Below are 12637 nucleotides of genomic sequence, written 5' to 3'. Positions count from 1 at the left end.
ACTGCCTCTTGGCTGGGAAACAGGGGCATACTTTCTTTGCATAATCCTGATAGGATTCCTGGACACAACAAAGATCAGTGTGAAAACTATAAGTGAACTCCGAGTCCACTTTCAACACTTTAAAAATGTGTTACAGAGCAGCCATTTCAAAGAGAATGTTTTATTTCCTTATGGTCTGCCTTTCCCCCCAGTTTTATAATATTATTTGTGGATACTTTTAATATTAGTTGAAACATACTTTTTCATTTTTAGCATACAGAAGAAGACTAAACAACTGTTCAAGTATATGCAGAATTAAGGAAATTATGTAGGTTGAAAACTATCAAATGGATGTATGAATGGCACGTTGAATTTAGGGCCTGTGGCTCCATAGTTTAGCTCCACTAATTCATTTAATCATCGCTCACTCTAGAATCTTATATATGACTCCATATAACACCAGCAGTTCCCTGCTTATTCCAAAAGCTCAAAGCTACATGTGCAGCCAGGGCCTTCAAGGGGACGATACCCTTTACCACAGTGTGCCTGGCGGTGCATTTCCTGTGTTCATAAACCTCACGAAGCTCAAAGAGCTATTTCCTTCCATCCCCCTTGCTTCTTTTATTTGAACTCGAGGTAGCCAATGCTACTTGTTGTAATGGGCTGTTTGGCAGGTGGGTGGTGTGAACCTCCCAGATGTGAATCCTGGGAGGCCATGGAATTCCGGGGAGCACATGGAGGTGAACCAGGTATCTGGCCATCTCACACCTCCTCCCAGTTGACATTTACCTCAGAAATCCCTGTTTAGATTGAGAACATTTCTTCAGGTCTAAAAATAATTGTTTTCTCTGTCACTTTTTAAAAAATATTAAAATATCTATCCAAATCAACACTGTGAGTTAAATGATCTCCAAAGATTTACATCATATTGCATGTAGCATGCTGCATGTACAACCATTTTTCCTGTTCAGATGAGATGAAGACATCTTGTTTTAATATTAGGTAAAGCCAATGGTTTACTTTACTGAAAAAGTAACTCTTCTAAAAGAAACAGTGGTGCATTATAAAATTAAATGATTTGATATTCTTTTTCAAAACTGTTCCTTTGTTAAATAGATTTATGTGTCTTTACTGATTAGATACAATAATATGGAGGGGGGCTTCAAAAACTGAAAAAAGCCTTGACTAAGCAAATAATTATGGGTATCTGTGATGCTGTTCAAATGTTGGGAAGAAAAAAAAATCCTTGCCCTCATGGATTTATATTTAATTTAAAAAAAAGATCAATTCTATATAAACTGCACATTATGATATCATTTTTCTGTAAAGAAAGTTCCCAACATTTTAGGTTATATAATATATTAATACATATAATTATTTAATATCATGTTCCTAAGAGAAGGAGAGTCTAGGGTTAGCCCCAAACAAATGAGAAGTAAGAAAAAAAAAGTCAGGTATTTGAGTATTTCCCAAGTGGAGATACTGGAGATAAAGAGATAAAAAGGGAAGCTATACTTTCCAGCTGCTACACGCACACACACAAACACACACACACACACACACACACACACACACACACACACACACACACACACAGGAACATGGAGAGGCTAGCCAGAGAGAAAGGGGTGGAGTAGAGAACCAGAAAAGGTGCTGTGAAAATGAGTATGGAGAAACACACAGGTAACATATAAAACAAGGAACAGGTGAGAGTGAGCAAAGACAGACATGTAGAACTGACACAGAAAGTCACAGGCCTTGGGAACATGTCATTTGGGTTAGGTGACTGCAGCAGGCAGGAGACCAGTCAGGAGGGGTTGGTGCACTAAACCACAGCCTGGGGTCCTGTCTGCGTTTTGGGAAGACCATCTGGCATTGTCACGGGAGATGGCTTGTAGAAAGGCGACGGTTGATGCAGGGGCTAGTCTGTGATGACAATAACTAAATTTACAAACAAGGAAGTCTGAAGCAGCAGTGGTGAGGATCTGAGGTGGCCTGACAAGGCAAAGTGGACAGAAAATTCATGAGGCAATGAGTCAGGACTGAACATGGGCAGACATCTACACGTGCCTTTTGTCAAAACACTGTACTTTTAGAACTACATATAGGTACATTTTTTTCCCTTACCCAGGAGTTTCCCCTATGTAATAGCTTAGGGGGACCTTAAACTTAAAAAAAAAAAAAAAAAAAAAAAAAAAAGTAGGAGCCTATCCTTCTCATAAGCCTAAGTCTTCCTGGCTTATGAGCCCGACTATATATGGTCATCTTTTCACCCTGTATCTACATTACCATCTCTTGGCCAGCATGAAGCAGCAGCTCTGTGTAACACAATGGATGCAATAAAAAATACACCCTCACATTAAGCACCTGAATGGTCCACACAATAAATCTAAATATACAGGCCAATTTTTGTTATACTAGGTCAATTCCATGAAGGCTTAAGAAATAGTCACTGAATAATTTCCAGGGAGCAAAACAAGGTCCTAGTGGGTGAGTTAGTAATATATACAGAAACTATTTTTTTATTTATTCATTTTAGTATTTTATGTGCATGAGTGCTTTGCTTGCAATATATGTCTGTACATCATGTCTGAAGAGGTCAGAAGAGGAATCAGAACCCCTAGGACTGGAGGTACAGACGATTGTGAGCTGCCATGTAGGTGCTTAGAATCGAACCTGGGTCCTCTGGAAGAGCAACACTCCAAGTCTCTCTCTCTCTCTCTCTCTTTCTCTCTCTCTCTCTGGTTTTTCGAGACAGGGTTTCTCTGTGTAGCTTTGGAGCCTGTCCTGGAGCTCACTTTAGAGACCAGGCTGGCCTCAAACTCACAGAGATCTGCCTGCCTCTGCCTCCCGAGTACTGGGATTAAAGGTGTGTGCCACCACCCGGCGCAACAAGCTCTCTTAATCGCTAAGCCAACTCTAAAGCCCCAGAAACCATTTTACATGGAATCTGATCTGTAACAATAAAAATAAATGCATTCCTATTAGGGATATTTTTAAAGATAGGAATTTATTAGCAAGCATCATGTGCAATCTCCACGGCAAATGCAAAGGTAGAATGAGCCGTCTTGAGGTCCTGGCGGTCAATGCACTGACAGCGTTTGAACAGCCTGGTGTTAAACAGCCTATGCAGGAACCACATGCTTTCTTTACACAAGGTCGGCTCTTGGCTTCCCACTTTGAGGAGATCCAAAGAGAGGCAGAAACTGGAGTCACCACACAGCCTGAGGCAAGTGGGTCCCCGTGCTTACCACAGCATGGTTCTTCACATAGCAGGGCTTGCACACAGGCTTGTTGTTGACCATCACGTATATTTCTCCCGCCAGGATGTTGTCACAGTCAAAGCAGCAAAAGTGTTTCAGGTGCCAGTTCTGGTTCTCTGCTTGGGTGTACTCATTGCTGAATATCAGCTGGCCAGAGGAGAAAGAACCATCCATTAGGCATCTCTCCTTTATGCACAGTGACAAACCCAGGTTCTTTAGATAGGCATTTAAATCAACAAGAGCAAATGCCTTCTTGGGGCTCAACACTCGAAAATGGCAACATCGGGTTTGAGTTTATTATCAAACGATTATTAACCTCTTGTTTCCGACAGTCTTTCATGAGTTTACTCAGGACACCCAGAGTGAAAAGTAACCAGGTTAGTGCCTGTTGTCTCCCGGATGACTGAGCCACGTGGGGCAGAGGGAGAGGCTGCACGTGGGTGGCCCTGGAGAACATACCTCATCACAGCCAGCACAGCGGGGCTTCTCACTGTCACAGTAATGTCTGCCACAGTACAGCTTCCCATTCTTCCAGAAGTAAATCATGTCGACCAGGAGCTCACCACAGATGCTACAGATGAAACAAGCCGGGTGCCAGAGTTTATCGTAGCCAGCCCTTTCCGCATAGATGGCTGGGTCTCCTTCCTTCATGGTCAGTCTGCAGCAGTAACAGGACTAAGGGAGAGAACCCAGACAACAACCGTCAGAGCACTGGCGTCCAGACCCTTCTTCAGGGCACACCAAGCACCAGCTTCAAGAGAAGCCATTTCTCCAGACATGACAATATGGAGTGGACACTTCCGTGAAATGGAAATCCTCAGCTCTTTCTATCCAGCCAACGTCTTTCACCCTATGTACAACACAACACTGTTTCCTGCATGGAAGTCATTCAGGGAAAATAATCGTAGTTTTAACCTTATTTTATGTCAGTTCCCTCAAAAGCAATTATCTAAGAGCTGTTAGTAAACTTTTTGAGGATTAAACTGTATTAATTGATGTGCTAACTGTATCTATGAGAAATACATTACAGTCAGCTCAGGCCTGATGCTCTATTTATCTGCATCATGATTCTTCATTACCTTTAAGTCATTACAAAAGAACTCTCTGAAAGACCTTTAGAAACTCTTGCCAATACAGCTACATAAATCAAGTCTGAATCGAAGTATGGGCTCACAAGCAAAATTAGATTAACCTAAGCATAAGTTCTTCTTATTTATGGGTAAAGATAAGCTCTCTGATGGGATTTGCGGCCTGCTCTGTAAGAGGGAATTCATACTTGTTACTATAAACCCAGTCAAAACCCATGGCTGAGGTCTTAGGGAGGAACTTCCTACCGTTGTTCAGCTGTATGGATACAGCAAAGGCTACCCTCAGCCTGAATCATGAATGCAGAGAGACTGCTCAGGGAGCTGAGGATACACGATGATTAGTAAGCGGCTCTAAAGAGATCATTTATAACACTCAGGGAGTATCTCAGAAGAGGGCATAGAAAGACTAAGAACTGGAAGATAGGGAGAGAAGAGCTGTCTTCATGGCGTGACTCTGCCATTGCAATCAGATCTTACAGCAGCAGAGGCTGTCTGCACTGGGTCTGTACAAGATTGGGCCAGTCAACAGTCAGTCATGCATTGGGGCGGGCCTCACAGGGCCTCCTGGCTGAGCTATTGGTTACTGATGGATTCTGGGGGACGGGCAATCATTGCCTTCATCTGTGTACCCCCTAGTGAGACTACTAGGCTCCAGTGCATAGTTCCAATCCCGTGGCCACATAGTCTCGGTTAAACTCAGATCACAAAACAGAAATACATGAATGTGACAAAGAGACAAGGGGGCTTAACAGGAATGGGAGGAAGACAAGAGAGGGATGGGAGCAATCAGTATTATATACATCTGTGAAATTGTCAAAGCACAAACTGACTCAAATCTGAGAAAGGAACAAAAGCTTCACTAATATGGGGGTTAATAAAAAGTTCAACAGGAGTTGATAGATGCTCCCTTACTCTGAGCTACATGTATCACGGTAAGATACAAAGACTCAAAGTATTCTTTCCTAAAGTCAGTTAAAGAAGATGTTAGTGATGTCATCACCATTCAGTGGTACATTGATATTAGTCAATGTTAGGCAATGTAATAAACTAGAGAAACATTAGATATATAAAAGATAACCAGTTAACACAAAAAATTATGTTTAAAAACAAATGCTAGGGCTAGAGAGATGTCTCAGCAGTTAGAGCACCAGGCTGTTCTTCCTGAGGACCTGGGTTCAAGTCCCAGCACCCACATGGTAACTCACAAGTGTCTATCTCCAGCCCCTGGACATCTCTTTTAGTCCCCATGGGCAATGCCTGCATGTGGTACACAGACATATGTGCAGGTAAAAATAATTCATACACATAAAAACAAAAAATAAAACATTCAAAAGTTTTTTTTTTACAGAAACAGGTGCTAGATTGGTATGCTATATTCAAGTAAGAGGCCAAAATCTAGTGCCAACTACTGTGAACACATAAATTCAAAATTATTTTTCATAATAATCAGAAAATTTGGCTTCAAATAGACATCCCAAACATAATAACTCTCTAAGGTAAGCTAAACTGAATTTTCACTCATTTTTTTTTTTTTGCCCTTACCTGATCCTTTTAGAAATGGAAGAGTGCCCCTCCCCACAAAAAAGTTGTAAGAAAGCAAACAATTCACAAACACAACGCAAGCCAACAGTGTGGCTACTCACATATTGGGTCTTCTTGGGCTCGGCAGACTTGTCCTTGGAGACCACAGCTGCTGGAGTGTTTCTATCCCCAGCAGGGCTGTGTATCTTGTCCCCCTGAGCATTCATCTCAGAGGGGAGCTTCACGTCACCGACTCCCAGTGCCTCGCTCTTGTATTTCTTCACAAACTGCTCCATCTCCTTCACCTCTTTGGGCGACAACTCGTGGCACTTCGAAGGGTCCTGGTCATGTGCAGGGAGCTGCTTCGCGAGCTGCTTCTTCCGGTACTGTGCCCCCTCTGAGCCTGCCACTGGCTGCTTCTCCTTAGGCAGCATCTGCATGTACTGTCTGGCCTGGAGCACAGGGAGACCAGTGTTAAAGAGCATTATTCAGTCTTTTATAACACACACCAGAAACAAGTTTACTCAAGAAAGAAGGGAGTTCCATCCTTTTACTGTAAACATCTAGAGATAGTAAAACATAAAAAATAGGTTTCTATGAATATAATGAACACATTCTTCTCCATGGAATTAACCCCCTCTGTCCAGTTTTGAAGAACATTTAGATGACTCCTATTTAGCTGTGTGAAATCAACAGATGCGTGGCTGTAAGGAAGATTTTGGGTAAACCATCATGAGTACGGGTGGATCAGGGGCTTTTCCTTCATATACAAACATGATGTGCGAGATTTACTGTAACGACGACAACCTAACTGACCTTCCAATGCTTCATCTAGTTGTCATAATAATGGAAGGAGTTTGATGCAAAATCACATTTTTTGCCTTTTATAGTAAAAGAAATATAATGTTGGAACATTTTTGTTCAGCTCTAAATAAGTCAGAAATTCTATTATTTATTCTTTCTCATAGACTCTTAGAAAAAGTCTTGAGATTGTACCAGAAAATTGGTTAGATTGATATAAAACACCCAACTGTTTTTCCTGATTTTCACAGAATCACTAAAATTGTTAGAACATTTCCTTAAAACATAAGGTAAATTAGACAGTCAAAAAAGTCTATGAGTCATCTAGACTCATATTTTAAAATGTAGTAATAGGAACCTAAAGTCAGTATAATGGGAACTCAAGAAAAACAATAGCTGTGTAATGGTTGACTATATCACAAAAGGGACTGCCCTAAATAAATAGTCTAGTAACAACAATAACAACAAAAAGCCTCCTCCCTCATCCTCCCTCCCCCCCAGTACTTACCAATGCCTGGTTCTGGACGGGGGGAGCCCACTCATAGGTAACAGTGTTGATGGAGACATTCTTCTTGGCAGCAACTGGATTGGTCAATATCATAACATTGCGTTTATACATGGGAATTCCATCTGACTTCAGCTTGGCAATCAGGGTGGTGTACTTGGTGTCTTCAAAGAGTCTTCCCACTTTCCGATCTTCCTCAGTGCTCAAGAGGACATCATGTTCTTCTTGCCCACATTTGCAGTTACGGCATATTTTTCTATAATTTGTGAGAAAGCAGAAAATGACCAACTACACCTAATTGGTGAGAACTATGCATGTGCAGTCCCTTGTGGTTCATAAAATACTTTAAAAGGTATTATATATAGTAATATAAAAAAGCAAGTACTTTCTTTCATGGGGAGAAATGAGTATTCATAAACTTAAGAAAGAAAGACATGTGAAAACACACCCTTTGAAAAATTAGGTTATAACTACAAAGTGCATGTTTGAGGATAACCGTTTGGTGTTTGTTCCTCACATTCTCTCAACAAAATAAAAAAAATATATAAAGCTGCCCAAACTATCACAGCAAGAGACTCCATATTCCATTCTTCTTCTGGTAAGCAGCCTGAGGGTGACCTGTGAAGATGGCTCGCTACTCTCTTGACCCAAAAAAACCTTACAAAATCATGCAAATTAAGAGGTTCAAATCTTCGTGTTCACTTTAAGAACACCCATGAAACTGCCCAGGCCATCAAGAGTATGCATATCTGGAAAGCCACCAAGTATCTGAAAGATCACTTTAAAGAAGTCTGCCCCTCTGGTGGTATAATGGTGGAGTTGGTAGGTGCGCGCAGGCCAAACAGTGGGGCTGGACACAGGGTCAGTGGCCTAAAAAGAGTGCTAAATTTTTGCCGTACATGCTTAAAAATGCAGAGAGTCATGCCGAACTGAAGGGTTTAGATGCAGCTTCTCTAGTCATTGAACACATCCAGGGAAAAAAGAACTAAAAACGTGCTGACGAATTTACAGAGCTCATAGCCAGATTAACCTATACACGTGCTGCCTGTACCACATCGAGAAGATCCTCACTGAAAAGGAACAAACTGTTCCAAACCAGAAGAGGAGGGTACACAGAAGAAGAATATATCCCAGAAGAAACTGAAGAAACAAAAACGTACGGCACAGGACTAAATTCAGCATGAAATAAATGTAGATAAAAGTAAGACACAGAGAGAGAGAGAGAGAGAGAGAGAGAGAGAGAGAGAGAGAGAGAGAGAGAACCCACATTCCATTCATTACCTGTTAATATTTCATTGCCTTTCCCCATGTTTTTTTTTTTAAGTGAGTAGGAGATTCATATACTTGCCCCCATAAAAGACCATAATCCTACATTTAGATCTACAGCCTTCCTCAGTTTCCCTTTCTGCTTCAGGTTCAATTTCCTTTCCTCTAAATCCTCTCTCTTTCCTTTCCATTTTCATATTTTCTTTCCCCATTCCTTCCTTTTATCCCTCTTATTTTTTCAAACACTTGCCCACTAACTGCCGTGTATTCTTTTATGTATGAGAGAAAAATGACCTGGCATTAGTTTCTGGCCAGCCAAGGCTATATATTGACACCACGACTCCAAAATAAGACAAATAAGTCAATGATCCTCTGTTTGTGTGAGTTTAAGAACACAACCCTGTTCCACCCATCTCTCTAGCATCAGACATTCACTCATGCAACCTACATGCCTGTCCACGTGTGAAGCAGTGTGCTTGAGACCAGGACCCAATGAAAGCCACAGATTTTACCTTTTTGTTTTTGTCTTTCGAGACAGGGTTTCTCTGTGTAACAGCCCTGGATGTCCTGGAACTCACTCTATAGACCAGCCTGGCCTCGAACTCACAGAGATCCACTTTCCTCTGCCTCCCCAGTGCTGGAATTGACCTTCTAAAATCTACTTCCTGGTGAGATGATTACACAGACACACACAGACATATTTCAAATTGCATTTGTGTTAGGAATGAAAAAACAGGCTACCACGACAGTAGAATTTTTACTTTAACCTGGTAAGGAAAGGATTCCCAAAGAAAGTGGTATTTAAGTTTAGACCCGAAAGCTGCATAAACCGTAAGTGTGGGAGTGTGCAAGTATGTGTTTGTGGATGGGGAAAGGAGAAGAAAAGGCTCCCAACATATGAATAGAAAGAGGACTATTTGCAGTGGCACTAAATTAGGAAAGAGATATTCACATAGGCCCCATACCAGATAAAGCTGGTAGGGAGTGAGAATTGATGAGGCTAGAGAGCCAGAAAGGCATGAGACACCTGCAGACACATCATGCAGAGTCTGACCTTCAGTATAATAGCATCTATGAGCCATTGAATCATAGAGAATTAGAAATGTGAACAGATCTACTGTTTTAAATATCACACAGCCTACCACGCAGAGACCGGCTTAGGGATGAAACATACTTGAAGACTACATATTAATTATGCGCCGAGTTAGCAGCGGTGTGGTTTTTAATAGCAGTGGCACTGTGGCTACTTTTAATGTAATTCACATGTTTGGTGGTCTTTGCTGCGGTCCGGGTAAGATATACTACAGTTGGAATTAGGGCATTAGACAGTGGACTCAAAAAGAAGAGATTTCAGATCTTCTCACAAGCAAATCTAACTAAGCTTTGTGACTTAGGCTTAGTGATATACTCCCAAACAAACAAACAAACAAATAAACAAACACATGTATTTTGGTAATGAACAAGGGGGTAAGATGAAGGTTTAATTCATCAAGATTAAAAATACAAGAGAAATAGATTTGAGGTAAGGGGTGGGGAAAGTTGAAATGATGGATGTCTTCAAAAATAAACTATTGTGGTATTTGGATTGCCTGTGATATGAGATAATGATATCAAGTAGACTGGAAGACACAACAATCTGGTGACAACTATTTCCGTAAAACAAAACACAACAAAACCCTCAAATCTTGAGATTCAGGGAGCAATACTTAATAATGAGTTGTGTCAACCACCTTCACCTCCTGGGGAAAGCATGGCATGAAAGGCTGAGGACCAGAGGGTATCTGGCAAAGGACCAAATTGGGAAGGGTGACAGAGAAGGAAAGGGACAGGGGACTCTGTGATATTAAAGTTTTAAGCTCGGATAGAAACACAGGGCAATGGAGTTGAGCACTTCAAAAAGCATTCTGCAACCTTAGATTGCTCAGGAGGTCAACACAGATGCAAATTAGCATTAGATACTATTAAATGTGCGCTAAATTACATAGATCACTAACAAAACAACTTTAGAGCTTTGATGCTCATAACAGAAAGGACAAAAGGACATTTACCGGGGAAGTATTCTACCCAAAAAATTGTGGGAAAAGGTCAAATAACTCTAAACCACAAGGAATAAAAGTAAGAATGACAGGGAAAACTAATCATGTGAATGCCCACTTTTCATTACTGGAAGCATTCAACATCTCTCTTGATCACTACTGGTGACTCAGGGGCTGATGCTGTCCCTTTCCCTCCACAATCCGATATTTATGAGAGGGAATGAGGTGAGCTGGGAAAGGAGTGTGCTGTAGGGATGTGAACCACAGCTTGTTTCCATTCTCTTAACAAGGTCTTTCTGTTGTTTGTTTGTTTGGTTTTTTTTGTTTGTTTGTTTTTTTTTTTTTTTTCGAGACAGGGTTTCTCTGTGTAGCTTTGCGCCTCTCCTGGAACTCACTTGGTAGCCCAGGCTGGCCTCGAACTCACAGAGATCCGCCTGGCTCTGCCTCCCGAGTGCTGGGATTAAAGGCGTGCGCCACCACCGTCCGGCTGTTTGTTTGTTTTTAATAATACATAGCATGACTGTTAGTTTCTAGCTTCAAATCTTAAAATTAATATACTAACTATAAAATGTATGCTCAGTGTTTGGTGGATTGGGGTTGGGTGTTTTGTGGTTTTCCTCCTGATTCTTCTTCTTTCTTTTTTTTTTTTTTTTGACAGTCATGCTATGTATTATTAAACAGCTTTGTTTGTTTTTAATAATACATAGCATGACTGTCAAAAAAAAAAAAAAAAAGAAGAAGAATCAGGAGGAAAACCACAAAACACCCAACCCCAATCCACCAAACACTGAGCATACATTTTATAGTTAGTATATTAATTTTAAGATTTGAAGCTAGAAACTAACCCTGCTCTCTCCACTTCTATTCATACTTTCCTGTAGGCACTGTTCAGAGCAGTAAGAAAGAAAAAAATCAATGAAAATACAATAAGGATTCACCAGAAAGAAAGAAAGCATTCTGGGGTGATGTCCTGATGTGATTACTGGTCACATAAAGGCTCAAAGCATTAGCATGAAGAAGATTTTAGCAGGTTTTCTGATTTAAAGTTAATATTTTACACTAGAACCAGGAAAAATGAAGCACTAAAAATTAAATGGATATCTTTTCCAAATAACAAATTCTTAAATAATGTTTTTGTGTCTCCAGTTTTCTTAAAACTCTTTCTAGTACATAAACTGAAAACACTAGGTATCCCGTGGAGAAAAGAAGAGATGAAGAAAGGAAGAAGAAAGGGAGGAGAGAGGGAGGGGCGAGAGAAAAAGAGGAGGCAGCTGTGGGGGATGAACATGCACATCGCTTTTCTTGTACACATACTGGTCAGGAAACTTTATTTGGTAAAAATCTGTGGAGAATTAATGTATTTTATTATAGCTATAAAAGATCCTTTCTTCTATCTTCTTATCTCATACCCCCATCTAGTGGAAAGGATCAGAGCACCCTTCTACAGTGTGGCCTTTACTGGCTTGCAGTTACCCAAGGAAATTATCTACAAAATTATCACATGGTACTTAGATCAAGGTTACAATTATACCTTCTGGAGAGGGAATGAGGTAGGGGAGGAATTTAATCCTCAAGACAGGTAAACAGACCTTTATAAGGCCAGGGACTATGGTGTGCATCCTAGCAATCAGCAAGGTGGCTGCTTACAGGAACAGGCACAGAAGGTGACTCTGAGTTTGGATTTGGTGACCTAGGTTTGCACTGGTAAATATGTGTACCATAAAATAAGGAGTTTGGTTTTTTGGGTTTTTTTTTTAATGACCCATAAAAGTCATGATAAGGGATATGAAACTTGATGGTTTGTAAACATGAGTTTTAGCAAACTGTCGGTACAGTTACAATTACTACGAAAATCCTAAGTAAAAAGGCTCAGTGACCAATAACACTAGACCTATGTCCATAGTAGTTTTATTACATGGCTTGGTCATCCTTTGGAGGATTCCTTTTATAGTGAAGACTTCTTCCTACCAACCCACTTTACCTACCCACTATACCTCTAATAAGCAAATCACATCAGGTTAAACGACATGCCAACAGCCATGCTGAACAAGGAAAGAAATCAAGTGTTGCATTATCCCAGCTCCCCAGTTTTCTAAGTAGAGAAATCCTATTATTGATTTATGAACAGTTTTCAATTGTGACAGTGTCTAGCTCTTCTGTATTCCCACTCCTACGGGG

General features: G+C 40.7%; 1 protein-coding gene and 1 pseudogene across 1 annotated transcript in view; one reads left to right on the top strand and one right to left on the bottom strand.

Annotated features, from left to right (window-relative positions):
- Tes (testin LIM domain protein) overlaps positions 1-12637 on the bottom strand; it is a 40455-nt gene that overhangs the window by 2521 nt on the left and 25297 nt on the right. The window contains exons 3-6 of the mRNA XM_052719969.1: positions 7161-7413; positions 5974-6303; positions 3702-3917; positions 3231-3389 (exon numbers count right to left, since the gene is read on the bottom strand). Of these exons, the coding sequence (XP_052575929.1) occupies positions 3231-3389; positions 3702-3917; positions 5974-6303; positions 7161-7413 (958 nt within the window). The remainder of the gene's footprint in view (positions 1-3230; positions 3390-3701; positions 3918-5973; positions 6304-7160; positions 7414-12637) is intronic.
- Positions 7784-8330, top strand: LOC128098660 (60S ribosomal protein L17-like; annotated as a pseudogene).

The sequence above is a fragment of the Peromyscus californicus genome, unplaced genomic scaffold (assembly GCF_007827085.1).
Source record: "Peromyscus californicus insignis strain IS unplaced genomic scaffold, ASM782708v3 Scaffold_6__1_contigs__length_162567912, whole genome shotgun sequence".
Classification (NCBI taxonomy): Eukaryota; Metazoa; Chordata; class Mammalia; order Rodentia; family Cricetidae; genus Peromyscus; species Peromyscus californicus.
Note: the sequence above shows the minus strand (reverse complement) of the source record. Positions and strands in the feature narration are given on the sequence as shown.